The sequence below is a fragment of the Pelobates fuscus genome, chromosome 5 (genome assembly GCF_036172605.1).
Source record: "Pelobates fuscus isolate aPelFus1 chromosome 5, aPelFus1.pri, whole genome shotgun sequence".
NCBI lineage: Eukaryota > Metazoa > Chordata > Amphibia > Anura > Pelobatidae > Pelobates > Pelobates fuscus.
Genome location: NC_086321.1, coordinates 193757834 through 193783072, shown reverse-complemented (window position 1 = coordinate 193783072; position 25239 = coordinate 193757834). Strand labels below are relative to the sequence as shown.

At 40.1% G+C, this 25239-nt stretch overlaps 1 protein-coding gene across 2 annotated transcripts in view; it reads right to left on the bottom strand.

Annotated features, from left to right (window-relative positions):
* RNF31 (ring finger protein 31) overlaps positions 1-25239 on the bottom strand; it is a 39490-nt gene that overhangs the window by 5747 nt on the left and 8504 nt on the right. For both annotated transcript variants that reach the window (XM_063454913.1, XM_063454914.1), the window contains exons 8-18: positions 18676-19207; positions 18352-18549; positions 17483-17734; positions 17117-17299; positions 16823-17029; positions 15442-15615; positions 14029-14127; positions 13726-13815; positions 12899-13013; positions 7840-7958; positions 7029-7142 (exon numbers count right to left, since the gene is read on the bottom strand). In XM_063454913.1, the coding sequence (XP_063310983.1) occupies positions 7029-7142; positions 7840-7958; positions 12899-13013; positions 13726-13815; positions 14029-14127; positions 15442-15615; positions 16823-17029; positions 17117-17299; positions 17483-17734; positions 18352-18549; positions 18676-19207 (2083 nt within the window). The remainder of the gene's footprint in view (positions 1-7028; positions 7143-7839; positions 7959-12898; positions 13014-13725; positions 13816-14028; positions 14128-15441; positions 15616-16822; positions 17030-17116; positions 17300-17482; positions 17735-18351; positions 18550-18675; positions 19208-25239) is intronic.

Genomic DNA, 25239 nt, shown 5'->3' with positions numbered 1-25239 from the left:
GATTTAAGGTTAGAGTGCTAGCTTGCTAATGTACATCGTTTCAGTGGTCGCAACGAGATACTATAGCCTGATCTTGACACTAGACGATATTCAACACTCACCATGTTTATAATTTCTTTAACTACTTACTTACACCAGCCTTGTTCAGCATTGAGACATGAATATCGTTATCAGGGCTTCCACTGTAGCTTCAGCCCAGTTTCTATTTAATTAAGCATGCATTACTTAGCAACATATGATCACCTATAGTCATACAATCCCAGGCTAGATTGTTTTAGGTAACATGTATAGCCAGCCTGGAACTTTTATTTTTCGTTTATTCTAGGGCTTAGCTTGCATGTCCTTAATATTGCATATTAACTAAAATGTATAACCATCTACCATCATGTCACGTATGCCTCTTATGTCAAACCCATTCGCCTTCCCCGGCTAACATGATGAGAAACCTTGGTCATGATTATTGTGCTAAATCTAATAGTGTACCCCAAAACTGCAATGCCATGCTCTACTAGATCACTAAGTGCGAAGTCATGTAGCCAGTTACTTTATGACAACTGTTTAGAATCCAACTGCCTATGTTATATGACTGCTGTGGTAATGTAACCAGATCAGACCAAACAGGTCCCTTCCCCGGGTGGCACACCACTGAGGTCATGCCAGCCTCTCTTATTAACACCCTCTCCACTGCTGTGGAGGTACCCCGGAGGTGATGGTCGACATAGTGCAACCATTAATGAATACTCTGCTAGCCACCCGAGCGCCTACACCAACCATAGCGCCCCCTACGCCGAGGAACTAACTACTGTTTAGCTCGTTATCTTATTTTTAATTACTATATTTGATTATGTTAATGTCAATCCAAATCAGATGTCTAACCGTTCTCTAGTTAAGTGACATTACTTGTCTCAGCCTGTTTATCGTTTTTTAAAAATGTGCAGTACTATCATATGCCTCAAAAGTCTTATTCTTTTTGAAATGCCTGTATTTATTGTCGGGGCATACCAAGCCTGTCTGTTAAACTTTTGCACAATAAAAATAAAGAATTTAAAAAAAAAAAAAATATATATAAATAAAATAGCAAGCAATAAAGTCCGATATCCAACGCGTTTCGTCCAGGTAAATAAAGGACTTCTTCAGGGATATGTAAAGAATCATCTGTGGAGGAGCTTCTTATACCCATCGCAATCTTCTTTCATGCCATTCACCGGCAGCGTGCGTTCCAGGCTGGAACGCAAGAGAGAACTTCCTGTTTCGTCCGTCTTTCAGAATGCGCATGCGTGAAAGGACAAAGTTCTATGCACTCGAGAGTCGAGCGCGTTAGTGCGCATGCGTAAGGTCTGTATAAAGAGAAAGAGTGTACACAACGGGCGAACATGTCGCCATATGGATAAATACCAAGATCCACATATTATAAAAAAGAACTATTAGAGCAAAAGACAACTATAATAAGAATAAAGAAGTATATATGAAGCCAATAGCAAATAAATATGGCTCTAAATCGTAACCAGAATAGATGAATACATATTTAAAGGCAAAGACATTATTTCAAAGCTGTATTGAAACTAAGGTATTATATAAAGCATACCTAGAGAGATGAAAAATAAAATATAGAAACAAAATATGGAAATAAAATACAACAAAAAATGTATAATAATACTATCAAAAATGATAGCAACGAAACCAAATATAAACATAATGATATACTCAAATACATAGTATATATTAATGAGAGAAAAAGGAAAAATTACCATATCTAAAGAATAATGAAAAATTCTAATAAAATATTCTTATGGGATGTTAAATAAGGCCCTGCAGATCTATTTCGGCATTAAGACCACAGTGTAATGTTCTTAAGGTGTATATCCAAAAAGCTTCTTGGCGAATTAGTTCCCTAGGATGTAGGGGAGGAGATAAACTCCAAGAACTAATTCGCCAAGAAGCTTTTTGGATATACACCTTAAGAACATTACACTGTGGTCTTAATGCCGAAATAGATCTGCAGGGCCTTATTTAACATCCCATAAGAATATTTTATTAGAATTTTTCATTATTCTTTAGATATGGTAATTTTTCTTTTTTCTCTCATTAATATATACTATGTATTTGAGTATATCATTATGTTTATATTTGGTTTTGTTGCTATCATTTTTGATAGTATTATTATACATTTTTTGTTGTATTTTATTTCCATATTTTGTTTCTATATTTTATTTTTCATCTCTCTAGGTATGCTTTATATAATACCTTAGTTTCAATACAGCTTTGAAATAATGTCTTTGCCTTTAAATATGTATTCATCTATTCTGGTTACGATTTAGAGCCATATTTATTTGCTATTGGCTTCATATATACTTCTTTATTCTTATTATAGTTGTCTTTTGCTCTAATAGGTCTTTTTTTATAATATGTGGATCTTGGTATTTATCCATATGGTGACATGTTCGCCCGTTGTGTACACTCTTTCTCTTTATACAGACCTTACGCATGCGCACTAACGCGCTCGACTCTCGAGTGCATAGAACTTTGTCCTTTCACGCATGCGCATTCTGAAAGACGGACGAAACAGGAAGTTCTCTCTTGCGTTCCAGCCTGGAACGCACGCTGCCGGTGAACGGCATGAAAGAAGATTGCGATGGGTATAAGAAGCTCCTCCACAGATGATTCTTTACATATCCCTGAAGAAGTCCTTTATTTACCTGGACGAAACGCGTTGGATATCGGACTTTATTTTTTTTTTTTTTAATTCTTTATTTATTACAAGGTGTCAATATCACAAGCAACAATAACAATATTTAACATAAACCCATGTGAGTACATCCAGGCATGTATATAGATATATAATTTGCATAAAAGTACAGCAACAAGATATACACGGCAAGGTACATAGGAGTTGACGCTTGCATAACCGCCACGAATGACCACACTGGTTCAAGGTGCTCCACCTATTTTTTGATAAATATAAAATAGAGAAAAAAGAAAGAAGGAGATAGATTCGACTGGTCTCATCGTATGATTTGTGTTAGCCGGAACAACATGGTCACGGCTCATGTTGAGCCACGTTTTACGCAGGTATAACTCCCCATTCTGCCCCTTAGCCGAAGGTAGTCTCGGTGGAGATTTCGTCTAACCATGTTAATTCCCAAGCATTGGGAGCTCCCTGAAAACAGGGTGAATAATGTAGCGACAGATATTGAGGGATAGAGGAACCAGTCAAAGTCCAAGAGGGAATAAGAATGATAGAGATAGGAAGTAACCTGAGAGACAATAAAGTAGGGGAACAATCTAAGGATGAGTCTAGGTGGGGGGGGGGGGGGGGGGGGGAAGTGGTATTGGGAGGAAATGGGGGAGGGGGGAGAGGGGACGTTAGGACCCTTCAAGTCAGTTAAATATCATACCCAAGATCCTTGTGATGCATCCTATTTTGACGATAAGAAGGTGCGTGACTTCCATGGAACCATGTACAGCTTGCATATCTCCCGGCGGGAACCTGAAAGTCCCGCCGCTGGAGATAAACATGGATTGGGGTAACAGGTGCGGACATTCTAGGAGAGGTGGGGGAATGGGGGAATGAGCCCTCCCCCCCACCCTTAATCGCCCACTCCACTATCTATCCATGGAGCCCAGACCTTTTCAAACTTTGAGAGCGTGCCTCTTACCTTAGCCGTCAATTTGTCCATAAGAAACGTATCCTTAACCTTTTGCAGGACCATATTAATTGGGGGAGTAACACTTTGTAGCCACATTTGCGCCAGGGCTCTTCTAGCAGCCAGATTTACTTTATGGATCAATAACTGTTCCGTTCTGGACCAGCCTTCCAGAGGTCTGGCCAGAAGGAAAACCCATGGGTCTAGTTTGATCTCTCTACCAAAGACATCTTTCAGTAACCCCGCTATTTGTTTCCAGAATTGCTGAACTGTCGGGCATTCCCACCACATATGTATATAACTTCCCTTATGGCCGCAACCTCTCCAGCATAAGTCCGTGGACATTTTATGCATTCTGCAGAGTTTGACTGGGGTGGTGTACCACCTGAACATGGTCTTATAAGCTTGTTCCTGCATGGAGACACACATAGACGAGGTCGCAGCGGCTTCCCAGATGTCTTGCCAGTCTACTCCCTCAAGTTCCTCTCCTAAGTCAGCTTCCCATTGGGAAGTATAGGTGAGTGCTCCCCACTCCAAGGTGGACGTACTAAGGTGTGCGTACATGGCAGTGATAAGGCCTTTCGGGAACTGCTCCCGAAGGCACATGTTTTCGAAGAACGTGGGCTTTGTCAACGCCGCGGTCCGAACTGCCGGTGTCTGGGCATAATCTCGGAGTTGTAGGTACCTGAAGAAGTCAGATGGGCGCAATGTGGCCCTAGCCTTCATTTCCTCAAATTGAAGAATCGAACCGTCTTTGTACAAATGACAAAGACGTTGAATTCCAGCGTTCTCTATACCCCTGAAATCTCTGGCTTCCAATCCCGGGCTAAAGGCTGTATTCCTCAGATATGGGGCCAATGGAGAGAGGTGGGTGGTCAAGGATATCGGACTTTATTGCTTGCTATTTTATTTATATTTTATTTTTTTATGTGTATGCCGATTTATTGTTCCTGCTCTCTACTACTTTGAATTGGATTTGTGCTGCCTATTTCTACACTGCCATCCAGTTCCACTGAGAGTGGAGATATGCCCACTACCATTTTACGTCTGTAAGTGCTCCCAATAAATATTTTTTGTACTATTTTATACATACTTCACCATGTATGGCTCTTTTTATCCATTTCTTTAAGACATACTTCGTTATTGATCTACTATCAAGACATATACTTACATACCCCAGGGGGGTGAGAGGCCTGATTTGCATTTTCGTTTGTGAGTTTAATATTTAGCTCTACACTCCTACTATTTTATTTAAACTATATTACGCTATGATATATATTTTTATTATTTCAGATTGTACTATATTCCCATATTGAATATTCATATTCTGGATATATTCTCCAGGTTGTATTGATTACATGCTCCTTTGAAGGTGTTTTCCACTTTTTTCCTCTGGTTTATCACTTTGGGTGTTAGTGAGGTTCACCTGGAACCCCTTCAATTTAGCAGATTGATTAATTAAGTCTAGTTGGTATACTACTTTTTTTTACATGTAATTTGATATTAATATATATATATATTAATATTAAAATACACTTAGTGTATGTGTACGTGTGTATATGTGTATATATATACATAATATATATATATATGATCTAAGTATATTGTTTTATTTTTTTTACACTGATTTAATTAATTTTAATTTGATTTTCAGCCAGCAGGGGGACTGTCATTACAGTTGGTCCCCCTGCTGGCATTGCTGCAGCCAGCTATCCCTGCCATGTGATTGTGAGGTCCTCGCAAGGACCTCACTCTCACATGGCCCGGGGGGGCTGAAGAGGACGAAGGTGCTGCGGGGGGCTCCCTGGGAGTCCCCCCAACTGCGATCGCCGGCGTGGGATCGCCGGCGACCGGGTAAGTAACAAAAAAACGGAGGGCGTACTATTACGTCCTGCGGCGTTTAGAGCCGCTTTAAAAAGGACGTAATAGTACGCCCTCCGGTCTTAAGGGGTTAATCCTGTCAGAGTGGACTGAAGCAGGAACGGTGACTGACTGGCTATTTGGTGGTTAATAAAGTTAAAAGTTTTGAAAGTTGGTGAACCATATTTTATATGGTTATGGTTACAAAGTTATGGTTGTATGCCCCTTGAGCTTTGAATAAACACCACGGCCAAGCCCATTGAAAAGTAATAAAACGTCTGTGGTTATTGTGTGTCTCGTTTTATTTATCCGAATACTGCCTAAAATACATATAAAACCAGGATTGTGGTTTGGGAGAACAGTTTAAAGAGCAATTTATAAAATAAACTTGCATTTAGGAAAAATGTGTACTAGACATTCTCCTCAGATGGCAGAAGTATGCGATCTTCTCTAAATTCTGAGTAAACACATTCCTTACATAATGTTCATTTTCACCACAAACCGCGTAATTCATAAATTCCGAATGGCCATGTACTGAATTGTTAATGGAATTCAACAATGTCTGGATTTTGCAACTGAGGCCTCGAACAGAAAAGTCAAACAAAAAGAAAAATCTCCAGGCACTCAAGGTGTTTAAGTCGCAGGCAGGTTTAATGGAACAAAAAAGAGCAGCAAAGTATCGACTTGCTAAGAGGTCTTTGAGGTCTTTTTACAAAGACCTCTTAGCAAGTCGAAACGTCGCTGCTCTTTTTTGTTCCATTAAACCTGCCTGCGGCTTGAACACCTTAAGTGCCTGGAGATTTTTATTTTTGTTTGCCTGATCGTTGTGGGATTGCTGGTCCTGCTCCAGTGCACCGGGGGTCTGTGGGGATTTGAGTGCGGCTCCTATCTTGATTTTTGAGAAAACTAACACTTTGGAATTTGGCCTTCTTCACTAGATTTTGTCCATTCGAACAAAATCCAGTGATTAGTGAATAACCCTGAAAGTTTCATTATAAATAATTATTTTGAGGGAGAAAAACTGTTTTAGAGCTTTGGTCTATGAGGCTGCCTGGATGTCGTGTGAAGTTAGCAATGCTAATTGTTTTCTGAATCCTAATATACTTAAACATAAACATGTTTTGCTGACAGGATTCTGTATCATATATCACTTGTAATCCTGTCCATAAAATAGATATGATTTGAGGTTTTGTCACTGAAGCTCTAGTTTGGAAGAACAAGGTAAGATTCTACCAGAGGCACTTACAACAATTACACAACTTGTGCAAAGTTGAAAAGACTGCATGATTTATGGGAGAAGTGTGGATATAAAGAGAACATTGAATGGTGACAGTCCCAAAGGTAGTCAAAAAAAATATAGTTTTTTAAATTAATGTACATTACAATGGTCTGAAAATTTTAAATCAGTTAAGTAAAACATATCTATGTGAATAAACATATGTATATTTTATTGGAATACGGAAGGAAAATTGAGCCCTGGGAATGTAGTGTTTATAATAAATAGGAGAGCTGGCGAATATTTACTTGGAGGAGTCTCTGAAGACGTGTCACCTCCCAGTCTCGGAGGTAAAAGAGGCAATCTCTGGGATGGTGGGCATGGAGAGACATCCTCACTGTGCAGGAACGAACTGTGCATTTCTGAAATTAAAAACATACTGTGACTATATAATACTACAAGAACGCATGGTTAAATGCAGCTAACTGTTCACAGAGTTTTAACTGGGCAGTAAAAACACATCTCGGATCCTTCCGAGTCAGTGCATATCTGTTTCATAATGCAGATCCACAAATCAGTCAACAAAGAAACAATGAGAAGGATCTTTGCTGCCCAGTAAACAAAGAAACGTACTGCTACATACACAGATTAATTGAAAATGAAAATGCAATATTTACACAACCTTTTTAATGCTGTACACAGTAACAAATTAGTCCTAATGGCACAAGTCTACTTTAACCCCTTAAGGACACATGACTCATGATTCCCTTTTATTTTATTTTCCCTTTTATTATTCCCTTTTATTCCAGAAGTTTGGTCCTTAAGGGGTTAAGCAGATATAATAGAGTAAATAGAGAAAATATAGATTATGTACCTCTCTCTTTGTATTACATATTGTACTTTGCCTAAACCAAGAATGTAAGGGGGGAGGGGGAAAAGCATAGTACATTGGTATACAAATGATCCCTATATAATAAAGTTTGTTTACTACATGCTGTATTTTACAGTGTATCACTTTCTTAATTGCAAGTAACAAAAATCTGTGTACATGCGAACGTTTCTAGAAATAGAGAATATATATTACTTTCACAGAAGCACAGTGCTCACTAAGTCACTCACGTTCTTGGGATGAAAGGTGTTATAACACCCACTGCAGAATTGGTGTCGGCACTGAGAACAGATAAAGTGCATGCAGCCTCCTCGGGCCAGAGCATAGGAAAACTTACAGTGCGGGCAGGCTGAGGAGAGAGAACATACACAGGCACATTACTCTTTAGAATATTTCTGTGGATATCCACAGGATGTAAATAGGCTGCACTTTATCCCCTGACAAAGCATGTGATAATATAATTTTCATGGCACAAGTAAACAATTAGATTAAAGATAAGTAAAGTTTAAATTCCTTTATGATTGCTGGGTGCAATGAGAATATCCCAAAAAAGGGGAATCATCTTAACACCTTCACTACAGGAATAAACACGATTTCCAGAGTATGTTCCCATACTCTATAAATGTGTATATACAATTTTAACAATTGCAAATAAAATAGGTTTATTGCAGTCACAGATGTCTTCACCCATCCTTGGATGCAGGCCTGCACTGACAGACCAGTGGATAACCAGGAACTGAAACGTTGACCTTGCTGTAAAGATAGACTATATTTAAAAAAGAAATTAATAGAAAATTCCCAAGAATGCTGGTATCCTGTTCCATTATATCAAGTGTTGCTGTTAAAAAAAAAAAATTCTAAGTTGGAGTGCAAAGTCTGGGGTTTTGTTTTATATAAAAATATAGGTATTGTTTTTATTTTTTAAAGCACAGCAGTGTGTAGAGGCTGAACCCAGACAGACATGAAACAATTTAGCTCTCAGATAGTTTTTTTATTTTCCATTTAGGTTGTCACTGGCCAATATGGATTGTGTATATAATAAATGGAGTGCTGCACACAAATAATGTGTACGTTGGAGCACTGTGGAAGGGAGTCTGCCACTCTCTAGGAACAAGTTACAGGAGTCCACAGTTATCACAATGTAGGGTGAAAAAATATATATATATTTATATTGGATCAATAAGATACATTATTATTTTATACATAACAATATATAATATTGCAGTAAATAGGAAACATTAACACAATGAATTAAAGGTAACAATGTCTTCTGTTTTTTTTCTTGTGTTAATGAAAAAAAAAAAGATATATATATATTAAAAAAAAACAACAACAACTTCATAGTGCAACCCATCATATGTCTAAAAAAGACAAATATATAAATCTATACAAAGGATCAATGAAGATTTGGACCTACTAAGCAGTGTTCAAATATCACCATTATATTTCCAACGTGAGAATGGTTTCAGTTATATTAAATTTTATCACAAATGGCTGCACTATGAAGGTCTTCATATTTTAGTTCATATTTTTTGTTTTTTCCAAAACCAAAACAAATTTTGCACATTAAAGACACTACATGACTGTGGCGAACCAGTGAATGTTATTTACAAAGTACATTTTAAGAATCATAATATCCTGTGCAGTGCTTGTGTTCAGTTAGTAGAATTGAGTACGTGCTTCAACTGTGAGCAGTCTTAGATAAAATGATGTTGTAAGGCACACACGTTCACACAATAGAGCAGCAAAGAGTGACAAAGATTGTTATTGAGTCACGAGTCAAAATGTTAAGTACCTGCTTATCTCAATCTCTGAGCACGGTGTCTGGGTTCATTATATCCCTGAATCTACAATTTATAATATTCAAATCATTTTTTATGTCTTTTAGATACCTTAACCCCTTAGTGACCAGACAGCTTTTCAATTTTCTTACCGTTTGGGACCAGGGCTGTTTTTACATTTCTGTGGTGTTTGTGTTTAGCTGTAATTTTCCTCTTACTCATTTTTTTGTACCCACACATATTATATACTGTTTATCTTGCCATTAAATGATCTTACTAAAGATACCATTATTTTCATCATATCATATACTATAAAAAAAGTTATAAAATCTGATATAAATAAAAAAAAATGTGAAAACACACACTTTTTCTAACTTTGACCCCCAAAGTTTTTTTTGCAAGTTATAGGGTAATAAGTACAAGCAGCTCTTTGCCATTTCCAAACCTTTTTTTTCCCCAAGTTACCGTATATACTCGAGTATAAGCCGACCCGAATATAAGCAGAGGCCCCTAATTTTACCCCAAAAAACTGGGAAAACTTATTGACTCGAGTATAAGACTAGGGTGGGAAATGCAGCAGCTACTGGTACATTTCTAAATAAAATTAGATCCTAAAAAAATTATATTAACTGAATATTTATTTACAGTGTGTGTATATAATGAATGCAGTGTGTATATGAATGCAGTGTGTGTGTGTATGCAGTGTGTATGAGTGCAGTGTGTATATAATGAATGGAGTGCAGTGTGTGTATATGAGTGCCGTGTGTGTGTATGAGTGCAGTGTGTGTACAATGAATGCAGTGCAGTGTGTGTATGAATGCAGTGTGTATGTATGAGTGCAGTGTGTGTGTATGAGTGCAGTGTGTGTGTGTATGAATGCAGTGTGTATATAATGAATGCAGTGCAGTGTGTGTATATGAGTGCAGTGTGTGTATAATGAATGCAGTGCAGTGTGTGTGAGTGCAGTGTGTATGAATGCAGTGTGTATATAATGAATGCAGTGTGTGTATGTGTGAGTGCAGTGTGTGTGTGTGTGAGTGCAGAGCATTGGTGGGGGGTGGGCATTTTATTAATTATGATTTAATTATTATTTTAATATTTTTTTTTATTATTATTATTTGTTTTATTATTAATATGTTTTCGTCCCCCCCCTGCTTGTTAGCTGGCCAGGGAGGGGGGCTCGCACTCCCTGGTGGTCCAGTGGATGGGCTGTAGGAGGGGGCTGTCAGGAAGCTGTAACTTACCTTCACAGCAGCTCCTGTCAGCTCCCTTCTCTCTTCTCCGGTGCGTGCAGCTCCCAGGTCAGCTCCCTCTGCAACTCTGGTGGCCGCGCCGAGCGTTGCCACGGTAACCCGTGGCAACGCTCTGACCCCGCAGCTCTCGCGAGAATTGCAGAGGGAGCTGACCTGGGAGGTGCACGCACCGGAGAAGAGAGAAGGGAGCTGACAGGAGCTGCTGCGAAGGTAAGTTACAGCTTCCTGCCAGCCCCCGGTCCATGTCTGTATTATGGCAATGTAAATTGCCATAATACAGACAACTGACTAGAGTATAAGACGAGTGGGGGTTTTTCAGCACAAAAAATGTGCTGAAAAACTCGTCTTATACTCGAGTATATACGGTACATTGTAACATTGATATCTGTCGGGAATCCCTGAATAACCCTTCACATGTATATATTTTTTAAAAGAAGACAAACTAAGGTATTAAACGCGGGGTATTTTGACTCTTTTCATGCTCTTTTTATGCAACCATTTTACCACCAATCTATGCCAAATAAAATAAATAAATAAATAAATAAATAATTGGTTATTTTTTTGACTTACATAGCAATTTAAGAATACATGTACTTAAAACTTTAAGGGTTACTGCCAAAGAACACCCAATATGTGTTCAGCAACATCTCCTGAGTACAGTGATACCACCCATGTATAGGTGTGTTGGGTTCTCTGGGGGCTAAAAGACCTTATTTGGAGGGTGCGCATTCCAGTTTTCCAACTTGGAATTTTCACAGCTGGTCATCATGCATCCATGTCATAATTGGGACATTTTTGAAGCTGGCCAATGTAATTTACTCCCATCAAACCATATTTTTTTTTATTTTTTTTAAGTAGATAACCCACGGTATTCAAAATGGGGTATGTACACTCTTTTTTAGCAGCCACTTAGTCACAAACACTGGGCAAAATTAGTTTTTTTGCATTTTTTACACATAAATTGCCATTTCACCGATGATATTATCAGTATAATACATTTTACTGTTCTAAAGCACTCATATTTGTGTACAGCAGGGATAGACAACCTTCGGCACTCCAGATCTTGTGGACTACACCAAATCTTGTGGACTACATCCCCCATAATGCTGGCAAAGCATTATGGGAGGTGTAGTCCAAAACATCTGGAGTGCCGAAGGTTGCCTATGCCTGGTGTAGAGTAGAGGAATGTCTCACGAGTACAAAGGTACCCCTCTCAAGTATATGTTTTATGGTGATTTGGACCGTTAAAGGGTAAAACATAAGATTTGCCAATTTCGTTTTCAAATGGTATATTACATAGCCAATCTGGCAAATTGCAATTTACAAAAATAGAAATTGGCTAATCTTATGTTTGACCCTGTAACTTTCCAAATCACCATAAAACCTATACTTGAGGGGTACTGTTGTACTCGTGAGACATTACTCTACATATAGAATTTGTGTGTATGTATATATATATATACACACACACACATACATACATATATATATATATACACACACACTTTTTATTATTTAGAAAATATATATATTATAAAATAATTAAAACATTTTATAATATATTATACATATATAATGCATATATATGATTACATGATAAGTGTATTTTGAGATAGATATATATATATATATATATATATATATATATTGTATGCATTATATATATATAATATATTCTAAAATTATTTAATTATTTTATAAAATATTATACATATATAATATATTTATTTACTTACATTTTAGGTGCCTGGGGGACTGACTGATTGGTAAGACAGTCCCCCCTGCTGGCAGCTCAATAGACTTCCATTGTGGCCATGTGATCATGGTGATCACATGGCTCTGGAGGGCCGTAGAGGACGGAGCTGCAGCAGGGGGAATCTTGGGCAGTCCCCCTGGACCGGGATCGCCGGTCCAGGTGAGTACCCGGGTCATTTTAGCCGCGGACGTGCAGGGTACCTTAATTCTAGTCTGCTGCTGCTGCCTCTGCTCCTGATCTGCCTCTTTGGCTGACATTATCAAAAGTTGTGTTTTGAGCCAATCACAATACTCACCAGAACAAATACAATAAGCTGTAGTTGTTCTGGTGACTATAGTGTACCTTTAAAATATTTTAGAAATGTGTCTATGTTGTTTGTCCAAGATTTACATGTTGCTCTACTCTAGGGGGAGGGTGGGGGGGAATTAACAGAAGACATTAATCTGTATGAAACTATGAATATTGGTAAGTAGTAACATCGCATGTCACAAATACGTACTGATTCCATTCTCTTGCAGGTATACAGCCAGCCCTTGGGCCTGATATTCAGCATCATTTTCTCTCTTCCAATTCTGAAAATCTTCACAGCTTAAAGAGCGATGCTGTTCCTCCCACTGCATGATGAGATAGTGTAAGGAATGAAAAGTTGATCGGTAAGACAACGAAGTGAACAGAAAGAAAAAAGCTGAAACTGGGCTACGCATTAAGGATAACCATTGTGAAAGCAATTGGAGGCAGGAATCCAGTCATAGCATTAAAAGTCAGCACAAGCAATAGTAACAAGGGCATAAAAAGAAGTCCCAAAGTCACATGAGGTAAAGTAGAGCACATGATAAATAAATTAAATGATCAATACATTATATTTTGGCAGATGTGAATGTCAAATTATATTATTTGAGTAAAATATCTTTTTAATGGGTTAGGAGTTAGAAATGTTGGGATATTGGAATTTAGTACAAGGGCTACAGCTTCATAAGCATTATGGATGAGGTAAAGCATTAAGCACAAGTCGCATAAAATGTTGGAGCTCTGTGGAAGGGGGTCCGCCACCCACCAGCAACAACTTAAAAATAGAAGTCTATAGGCGTCATAATGTAGGGCGAAGGCAAAAAAAAATATTTTTTTATATCAAAAGGACATAAAAAAGAAAATAATGTTTTGGCCATGGGGCCTTAATCATTAATACTATTCACAGTCAAGTAACACATATACCTTGGAAGGAAGAAATAAATATGTAAGTTATTAATCATACCTCTTTCACATAACAGCAGTATTTTAACCTGACTTTTGTCATTATGCCACCCACATCAACCCAACCCAACGTACCGGTCGCTTGCAGTTCCTGCAGAAGCTACATTCGCATTGGGGACACTTGACATCCAGCTGATCTCTTTCATAAATAAACCCAAAGGAGCACTGAAAAGATAAATAAATATAGTGATGAAAAAAGCATGGTGGCTGTAAAATACAACCAAAAAAGGACATGCATATAGAGGATTATTTATTCAGGGAATATGTGAATAAGTCAGTATTTACAAAAACACCATGTAAAATGTATTTTTAAAAATTATAAATTAATAATAAAAAGATAGCAATGACAATATACAGCACATTAAACCAATTACTCACATGAGTACACCACAGAAACTTGGGATCCTTCATTAGTGTTCTCTCAGTCAGCTTTTTATGAAATAAATTATAGGCATCGACCTCGAGTGTGTCTCGTAACTGGAACACATGAAAAGTTGTAGTAGCAAGGACAGACATGCATCAATTTGTCACTCGTGCAGATGTTGAGCCAATAATAGTCAGGTGATCACTCTCTAACTAACCAGCAATATATAATCATGCCATAAGACTTGAGGGATCACTGCCCTAGAACTAGAAGGCAGCAGCCAACTTCAAATTACCAGACCTTTAACTAAAGACTGGAAACCAACATAACTGCAAAACTAAAAATAAAGAGGCACATCAGTGAATGGAAATGGCCTGTTCAGTGCCATCGATTTGTTGTGACTACAAGGTAAGTTAATCTAGATCTTAGTTAATGGTTAGGAAATATAGATATAAAAAAAAAATAATAACTTGTGTGATGTCTGTGCACTTCTCAAATACAGATCATAGCAACCTTTCTGTCTCTTGTGTATTGCACACAGTAGCTTGTGCTCACAATAAAGATGTGTGACATAAAGGGTGTTACATGTCCGATTGCGCTCTGGTGCTTCTAGAATGTTTAGAGTTTCAGTTTAGAGGCAAGGGTAATTGTCGATTAAATAAACTGTACTAAATGAGCCAATTTTCTCAGATATACCACACACAGATGTAAACTCTTACACAACAGCATCCCTGACATGCCACCATAAATGCAATGGTGTGCCCACAAGGCAGTAATTATATTATTTATCTCAGGAGTAGGAAAATATTCTAAACAAAGCAACATTTACAAGCTATACAGGAAGTTGAGCCATTGTGTTATCCCTAACACTCCAAAAACATTTTAAAAAAATAAAAAAAACCTCAGTGACGAGTCCTTGCAAAGCTGATTTACAATCGAGATTACTTCTCAAATACAGATCAGTATTAGTCATAACCACACAATGCTCTTTTGGACTTCCTAAAAAGTACTCTGTAAACCGTGTACATTTGCTTAATAGAAAAGAGGAAGAAAAGAAATGAAATTTAAAAAATGAAACCGCAGATAACTAGATGTGGTGGGAACCAGGCAAATAGCGACCCACAGGTGTTTTCCTACAGTGCCAGCTTCCTCTACAGCTGACCTGCATATGACCAACATTCTGAGAAAAAAAATGTGATACAAAAAATTACTCAAAAGCTAACTACTAACAAACAGGCAGATGAGAATCCCATAACTTGAAATGGGAGTTATTATTGTTTGCTAAAATGCTGGGAATGGGAAATCCTGCTGCGGACAGGGCACTAACAAGTCCTATTAAGCTTGACAAAAGAGATTCTAAAAACCATAGCATGCATGTCAAGTCACCCAATTTTTCAACTTGTCTATATTTATATTAAAAGACTTACCAATATATCTAGAGTAGAGAAGTAATGCAAGAGTTCACCCTCATCACTAATTTCTGGTTCCTCACATGCAGGGCACACCATGTCCCTGATGTGTTTCTCTTTTATGGCAACAGTGAAATGTGTCCGGAAACAATCTGGGCAAATGCAGCACTCACATGAGGTTAGAGAGCGCATCTGTAGGGGACAAAAAAACCCAAAATGGATAAATAAACCTGCAGTCATAACAGAAAAAGAGAGAAAGAGTTCCCAAGGGGACTTGGTCTACAGGTTTTAAAAACATAACTGAAAGATATACATTTAAGAGGCCTGTTATATACATTGGGCAGAAGAGACAAAAGAACTTCCGCGTGTTTTTTTGCTGAATTGTTGAGTTAATGATTGAGGGCCTTGTAAACAAGAAACCAGGTGAAACAGCACAATTTAACAGACAAAATATCATAAATGAAGAGTACATCCCTTGATAAACGGTGCACAGACATAAATTATTACAAAAGCGTTTTTAAAATAGAGTATAACCATCAATCCAAGATAAGGGCCCAAATGATTCATCTGCAGAGTAATAAACAGAGTAAACAGAGTACAGAGTAATAAACAAGATTATTAAAGTGCCGTTAGGACACGAAAAGTGTTAAGAGTTATCCAGGGCTCCCCTGACTGTACATATGTAAAGGTATTACATTTCAAGGGGATCAAAGCATTTTTTTTTTTTTTTTTTAATCTGAAGTCAGACCATCCTTCTTTTGTCATGTTACAAGCAGTTGTGGAACCTGCAGATGCCTCTCCTAAGTATCAAGGACCACCTCTTGATTTATATTGTGTTTATTCTGCATACGGCATAACGAACTCTAGCAAATTTGTTCATTACTGTTTAATCCACAAGGCTTAGTATTAACGAATGGAAACAAAACAAAAAAAACTCCCTCCTGAGGTTTCATAAACCTCATTTTAATTTGTTATATATCATGTGGGATTTAACTTGTGAGTTAGGATCTCTTCTGATCACTTAGGGGATTAGACATTATGTTATTGCTTTAAGCACACAAAGTGTACTGTAAATGTAAATATAAATGCACAACTAAGGTGCTCCAACAAACCTGAAGAGCAAAACACAAATTTTCAGAAAATGCACACAAGAGTCCAGGCATGCAAGTTGACTTTAAGCAGATGTTATTAGGTTCACAGTAGTGACAATGTATCGGCTCAACTAGCGAGCCTTTTATCAATACATAAAAGACTGTACAAAGGCTCTATATTTGAGGCAAAACGTGGTCACTGCTGTGATCCTATTAAAGTTTTGATTGCATGTCAGAATCTCCTCAGAGAAGGTTCTATTTTAGAACAGTTATCGCTGAGGAAGTTGCATGAGGCAGTGCAGGGTTACCTTGTTTCGAGGGAATTCCCAAGCACACACTGCACACTCCTGTGTTAGCATCCTCTTGATAAAGTCCCGGTCCTGTGACTCTTTCACTGCCTCCACAACATCCTGGAGATCATAACGGCCTTCTCCCTCTTGAAGTAGCTGCAGAGCCAGCTCCGCACGGCCCCAACTATGCAAAGAATGCTCTGCGAGTAATCGACGGAGAATAGCCTAGGAAAATACATATACACATCTGTGTCACACACAAAACAACTGCTCAACAATCAATGACAATTTGCAAAACATTATGAAACGTACCTGCCTGTCTGCTGAGAACACATTAATGACTGGCTGCGGCTCTTCCCACATGCGTACGAGGAAGGGCTCTAGAAGGGGTCTTTGCAATATACAGAGTGCTTTCCCTACGTCCCCAGCACTCTCAAAGAGAGCAGCTACCGCCATATCTCGATCTGTGAAACCTAGAGTGCGCAGTTCCTCCACCTGTGGAACAAAATAAAGAAAGTTAAGTAAAAATAGAAGAATTGTACAACTAACAAAACCAGAACTTGAAAAGAGCCCCCTACTAGCACAGCCATAACAAAAAGCACTGTCCTCTAACAGATAACAAAATAGATTAATTTCATACCCATGCAATGTAATGTATTTCTCTATTTGTCAAAGTACCTTGCTCCTTCTTTCAGCCACACAGAATGTCACAGCATCTTCCATTTCTCCACCACTTGAAATCCAGGCGATGCGTGCTTCATCTGGAGTTAAAATGCCAATCTCCGTTCCAGCCGTCTGCGATGCTGCATCAATGACACGTTCAACCACATAGGGGAGTTCAGTTTGAAGCCACCGTAGAGGCACCTCTGTACCAGAGTATCGCACTGCACTGCATATTTCCTCAGGGGAGACCCAGCTTCTCTCCCCTTCCTGCAAGCATCAAGAGTTAGTGTTTTTTGTTACATTTTAAATGACCATGTTATGCATCATTTTAAGATGCTGTGCAATTATGATGCTATACAATCATTTAAAAGAGAGAGAGAGTTACTGCTGGTCTGTGTGAAGGTCAGAAAATGTCTAAATTGAGCCATATAATGTGTCTAAAACTTGCACAATTAATGATAGTAGATTATGGAGATTGTAAGCTCGTCCTACAGACTGTAAGCTCGTTTGAGCACGGCCCTCTTCAACCTATTGTTTCTGTAAGTTTTCTTGTAATTGTCTCATTTATAGTTACATCCCCCCTCTCATAATATTGTAAAGCGCTACGAAACTGTTGGCGCTATATAAATGGCAATTATAATAATAATAATAATGTAGGGTTTTTTTTGTCTCTTGCACTGAATTTGTAGTACTACAGATTATTGACAATTCCAGAAGAGCCTTGAGCGACTGCTCATTAGATGGAAATGGAATGGACATAGACCAATTTCTAAATACAAGAGGCAGAACTGTTTGCAAACAACACCCAAAAAGGTCATGTGTTTCCTCTAGAAATCTAAATTTTGCACTTATACAATTTGTTTGATGTAAAACATGCCACTTACCCTTATAAGCGCCACTAATTTTGCTCCATCCTCACTCAGTTTCTTCTTTCTGATTTCCTCCTGGTAACATGAGAGTTTCTGTGTATCCTCAGTTTTTTTAACCTCTGAAACTGCAGCACATTCGCTGGTCCTATCGCACATTTCACAAACCCGTCCACTTTTAATATTATAGAAGGTACAATGGGAGCACTGCCAGCCCTGGTGATCATATCAATGTCAGAGAGCAAAAATATACAAAGAAATTAAAAAACAAAACAAAGAAAACCACACACACACACACACACAAAACAAACAAAACAAGAGTGAACTAATGTAATACATTACCTGCACATTAACGTGACTATCCTCCCCCTTATCATCTTTAAGTGGACTGATGCTTTCCAGAGAGCCCCCTGTCTCATTTCGGATATGCATTGGTAGATCAGTGGCCTGCTTTTCTGAAATCTTATGACTTCCTATGTCGTAGCATGGCATATGCTTTTGGATGCTGCAGTCAGGGAATATTGAACCTTTACCAGAGCCCACTTGCGAAATCATTTGGGACTCATGGCAGTCTATTAAGGAAATAGGAGAGGCCTCCTGGTTGTCTCTTGGTGGCCTGCTGGCTAGTCTTGGTCGTTCACATACAGCACACAGCACAGCAGAGGAATCATTTTGCAGAGTGCAAGCCATACACACCCAGCTGTCTCTCTTTAATGTACTCCCTAGTGAAGGACTAGACGGGCTACTTGCACAGCCACGTGGACGTTCACATCCAACACAAAGCACTGATACCCCACGGTTTAGATTATGGCAAGTTGCACACTGCCATAGTGGACGAGAAGCTGAAACTGGCACTGAAACATGCCCTGGAGACCTAAAACATGATAAAAGCATGTTAATAACACCCCAAGCAAGTTTTCTAAATTAAGAGACACCATTATGTTAAACAAATACAGAAGTCAGCATTTACAAATAATGTTTGTTTAGATCTCTAGCCTATATTATTGGCGTTGCTGTGCAATTCAAATGTTCTTACAGCATTGCAAACTATAAAGAGATCTTCTTAAATGTAGTTATACTTTTCCTTGGTGCTCTTTCTTTGTTGCTTTGTCATGCTACATTTCTTGGTTATATGCTCTTATAAAAGACCGAGTTTTATCTGGACCGCTATGTAAATAATATAGCCAAAATGCTGCCCTTAGAGAACATAAAAAATGTCTTAAAGGATCACTATAGGGTCAGGAACACAAACATGTATTCCTGACCCTATAGTGTTAACACCACCATTTAGCCCCCCTGGGCCCCTCATGCCTCCATACATATAGCAAAATCTTACTGTTCATTAAATAGCATATGATGTGAGAGTTTTGTTTTATTTTTACTCTGTGGTATCTGGTAAAATATCACATACTGTAAAACATGTAGTTTTTTAAATAATTTTAGAATTTGCTGCACGGCTGAGTCTGAGTGAATATGTATAACGACAGCAGCAATATACAAAACCAGTAACAGTCCTGGTGTTGCTTCAGCAATATAATACATGAACCCAAAAAATTGGAGCACTCGTGGGTTTTGTGTGAAAATGATATTCAATCAATGATTCTATCATATATAATTAACCCCTTAAGGACACATGACATGTGTGACATGTCATGATTCCCTTTTATTCCAGAAGTTTGGTCCTTAAGGGGTTAAAGGAGCACTATAGGGTCAGGAACACAAACATGTAAACCACCATCTAGCCACCCTGGTCCCAATATAGTAAAATCTTACTTGTATTCAAGTCTGCAGCTGCATACTGTGTCCCTTTTTTTTTAGGCCTGCCCACTGCCTGCTGACATCAGCAGAAGTGGTAGCCTGATCCAATCACAATGCTTCCTCATAAGATTGGCTGAGACTGACAAAGAGGCAGATCAGGGGCATCGCCAGCATGATTCAAACACAGTCCTGGCCAATCAGCATCTCCTCATAGAGATGAATTGAATCCATGAATCTCTATGAGGAAAGTTTAGTGTCTCCATGCAGAGTTGCACACTGTCTGAATGGCAGTGTTGCACACTAGGCAGTACTGCCCCAGGAAGCACCTCTAGCAGCCATCTAAGGAGTGGCCAGTGGAGTTATTTTCTCTGCAAAGACAGTGTTTACTGCAAAAAGCCTGGAGACACTGAATGTTTGGATGCAATTTAGGCAGCCATGGCCCAGGAAGGATCTCTAACAGCTATCTGAGGAGTGGCCAGTGAAGTTATCACTAGGCTGTAATGTAAACACTGCATTTTCTCTGAAAAAGCCTGAAGGCAATGTTTCTACTCACCAGAACAAATTCAATAAGCTGTAGTTGTTCTGGTGACTATAGAGTCCCTTTAAAGGGAAACTCCAGTGCCAGAAAAACAATCCCTCTCCCTCCCACCCCCTAATCCCCAGTTACTGAAGGGGTGAAAACCCCTTCAGTCACTTACCTGAGGCAGTGGCGATGTCCCTCGCTGCCGTCTCCTCCTCCGCGACGCTCCTCCGCTGTATTGCGTCGGCTGGTGGGCGAGACTGATCCCGCCCACCGGCCGAGGAGACCTAATGCGCATGCGCGGCAATGCCGCGCATGTGTATTACGTCTCCCCATAGGAATGAGCGACGCTGGAGGTCCTCACACAGCGTGAGGACGTCCAGCGACGCTCTAGCACAGGTTTCCTGTGCTATGAAGGAGGAAGTGACCTCTAGTGGCTGTCTAGTAGACAGCCACTAGAGGTGAAGTTAACCCTGCAAGGTAATTATTGCAGTTTATAGAAAACTGCAATAATTACACTTGCAGGGTTAAGAGTAGTGGGAGTTGGCAACCAGACCACTCCAATGGGCAGAAGTGGTCTGGGTGCCTGGAGTGTCCCTTTAAGTAAAACAAAAGATTCTGACATATATACATAGGTGTCAAACAATATTATTATTATTATATTAATTTCTCTCTCTTAATAGTGTACTATTTAGCGGAAACGGGATTGGTAGATGCCTGGAGGTCGCAACATCCTGGGGACAGAGATTATACGTTTTACTCTGCTCCCCATGGAACCTACTCTAGAATAGACCGTTTTCTAATAAATGCAGCAAGCCTTTCTAGGCTCTCGAGCTCAGAGGTTGGGAATATATCATGGTCTGACCATGCTGACGTATCTATAGTCTTAGGTAATCTTTGCACGGCGAGCCCATGGTCCTGGAGACTGAACTCGTCGCTATTGAGAGATGAGTCGGTTCTGGACAGCATCCGGAAGGCTATTACGGATTACTTTCAGGTCAACACCACACCGGACGTAAGCATCACCACGATATGGGCTGCACATAAGGCGGTCATAAGGGGGGGATTTGATTAAACTGGCCACAAGAAAGAAACGACTGAAACACCTTCACCTGGAAACCCTGCTTAAACGGCTGAGGAACCTGGAGCAACAGCACCAAACTACCCCGGACGCTGAGATACTCGGTAGACTGGACGCAGTCAGACGAGACATACGCACACTACTGCTGGATGACACAGCTAGGACCATGACATGGTCCAAACGGACCTATTTCGATAAAGCCAATAAAATGGATACGCTATTGGCCAGGACGCTATGGCCCAGGCAACAACGGACTCACATTACGGCCATCAGACACCCGGATGGTACGACAAAAACGAAACCGACAGACATCGCAAAGGTATTCGAAGAATACTACAAACAATTGTATAATCACTCACCGCACGAACACTTGATGGGAGGCCAGGAGGACCGGGGCATATCACGCTATCTCGACGGATTAGGCTTGTCCAAATTGTCAAGGGACGCTGCCGGGAACCTAGCTGCGGAAATCAGTATTGAGGAGGTGGACAAGGCCATATCGAGCCTTAAGGGCAACAAGGCACCTGGCCCTGATGGATATGATGGCTCGTATTACAAGGCCTTTCGGGAAGAGCTAGCACCTCACCTGGCGACGCTGTTTAACTCCTTAAGACAGGGAGGACGATTGGGCCCTGACATGTCGTTGGCTACGATTGTATTACTACCCAAACCAGATAAGGATGCACATCTACCAGAAAATTACAGGCCTATATCGTTGATCAATCACGATGTAAAGATATTAGCCAAAATACAGGCGGACAGACGAACCCACTTTTGACTACTCTTATCCATGCCGATCAGGTAGGGTTCATACAAGGCCGACAATTGTTCGAAAACACCAGACCAACGGTTGATTTGATCTGGAAACAAGTGGCGACGATAATATCTATTGATGGCGAAAAGGCTTTCGACAGGGTCAAATGGAATTTCCTATTTGCGGTGTTGGCGCACCTGGGATTTCCGGATGAATTCCTGCAAGTCACGAGGGCAATGTACCATAATGTAAGGGCTCAGATACAGATATCGGGGGCCCCGCTTGTTCCGTTTAGTCTGCACAACGGAACCAGGCAGGGGTGTCCTCTCTCTCCCCTCCTCTTCGTGCTGGCCCTGGAGCCTCCTCTGCAGGCGATCCGCAGGCATCCGAACATTCATGGAGTAGAAGTCGGGGGGGGAAGAATTCACCGTATCCGCCTACGCAGACGATGTCCTCCTCACAGTTACGAACCCGCTTGAGTCGATGACAACATTACAGAGAGTTATAGGAGAATACGGGGACTTATCCGGTTACAAAGCAAACATTCGGAAATCCAGCGCGATGCCGGTCGGTATGGCGGCAGAAGATGTGGCTTTGATACAGAACACTCACCACTTAAGAATGGAACCGCACTCCCTCAAGTATCTAGGAGTTTACTTAACAGCAGATCCGAACCGGCTGTACTCTAGCAATTACGAACCCATGCTAAGGACTTTGATGAGTGACATGGACAAATGGACCGATAAGTCTATCTCTTGGCTGGGTCGTATTCACTCCGCCAAGATGAACATCCTCCCGCGTATACTTTTCCTGTTTCAAGCACTCCCCATCCGCATCACAAAGTCTCAATTACAGCCGCTGCAAAGGGCGATCTGTAACTTTGTGTGGCACAATAAGCGGCATAGAATAGCCAGACAAATCTTGTATAGGCGCAAAGATAGAGGGGGATTGGGGCTTCCAAATTTGTATTATTACTATTTGGCGGCCCAGTTGTCCCAGGTGATTATGTGGCACTCCCCTGTGGGAGAAAGGAGATGGGTGGAAATAGAATCTTTGACCCCAATTCACCATGTGGGTCCCGAGAGAACATAGGCCCATGATCAGAGCAACCTGCCCGGCCATCCTTAATTCTCTACGATTATGGGATGTGAACTGCACCAAGTTCAGACTCACCTCATCTCCTTCCCCTATGACTCCGATACTTAGGAATCGAGCATTTCCACCGGGTATGGCCCCAAGGAATTTCCGCAATATAGAAAAAAACGGGGTTCAACGGTATTACCAACTTTACCGAGAGGGGGCTGTGATCCCCTTTCAAGACCTCCAACAAAACACCCACCTGACCCCAGCAGATTATTTTAGATACCTTCAGATAAGGGACTTTGCTAGGAAACCAGATATTATAGCGGCGGCCAAGGGACAGTTTACCTTCTACGAGAGACTTTGCAGAGATGCGTCTGCCCCCAGGGGGATGATCACCCTCCTATACGCTCATCTTAGTACTGAAACTAAAGAATGGGGTAGACTGGCGTACATTGACAGATGGGAACAAGACTTAGGGGAAGAACTAGAAGGTATTGAATGGCAGGAAATCTGGGAAGCAACCAAGAACGCATCTATATGCGTCACGCAGCAAGAACAGGCATGAAAACCATGCTCAGATGGTACACTACCCCGGCCATTTTGCACAAAATGCACAAATTAGATTCTGATGATTGTTGGAGGAGCTGCGGTTTCCGGGGTACATATCTTCATATGTGGTGGGAATGCCCAACCGGGGCTTTTGGAAGGCTGTTGAAAATTTATTGAGGCAGACCTTCGGCAGACCCCTCCCCTTAGACCCATGGATCTATCTGTTAAATAGAAATATATAGGGATGGTCGAGAAGGGAACAGAAATTAGTGCGGACGATCACCTTGAGTGCGCGTAGAACTATAGCAGCGGCATGGTTAACACCTGGAGGGCCGGAGTTCGGAGGGGTGATCTCTAGGATAAAAGACAGCAGGATCATGGAAGATCTTACGGCCAGGATGAGAGGAACAATAGTGCCCTGGGCAATGGAGATACTTGATGCGATAATATTCAGATCACTGCTTGGGGGGTCCTCAGCTCGTTCGCCCTCCCCCCCCCTCCTCTTTATTCCTTAGACCTTCTTTCTTTTCTTTATCCTTTTTTCCTCTCTCATCTTTATATCTTTCCATAACCCTTAGTAAATGAGGGTGTTCTCTTATATTCTTTTTTTTACTTGTATGGTCTCAGTCCGTATGGCTATAGTTCCTTCCTAGCACAGACATCTGTCCTGGTGGAGAGACGGGGATCCCTGGGGCTGCTCCTACTTTGGGTGGTCTCGGGGCTAATGCTCGGGGCATAGAACCTGACTAGTAGTACAACATACAAGTAGAGAGGCGGATAGCCTGGAATTCCGGAGGTGGATAATCTGTAGGAATGATATATAATTGGAGCTCTGGAAGAGGTTATTTATTATTGTATACTACTGCACAGGATCTATCATAACGCTATTTTTAGATATGCCTCTCCTATATATTAATAAGGAACTTAACTGATGTTACTATAAAAACGAAAAACCCTCGAAGGGGGGCAAGTGATACAGAATGCATAACGTGAATTGCTGTATTTGCTAGAGAAGTTATATTTGTATTTAAATGTATGTTCCTGTATATTTTGGCTTCTGCGCAAGCCTACAAGTTTGTGTTACTCTTGCCTTCCCTATCGAGTGCAAAAATAAAGAATTTAAAAAAAATTAAAAAATAGTGTACTATTTGTTTGGAATGT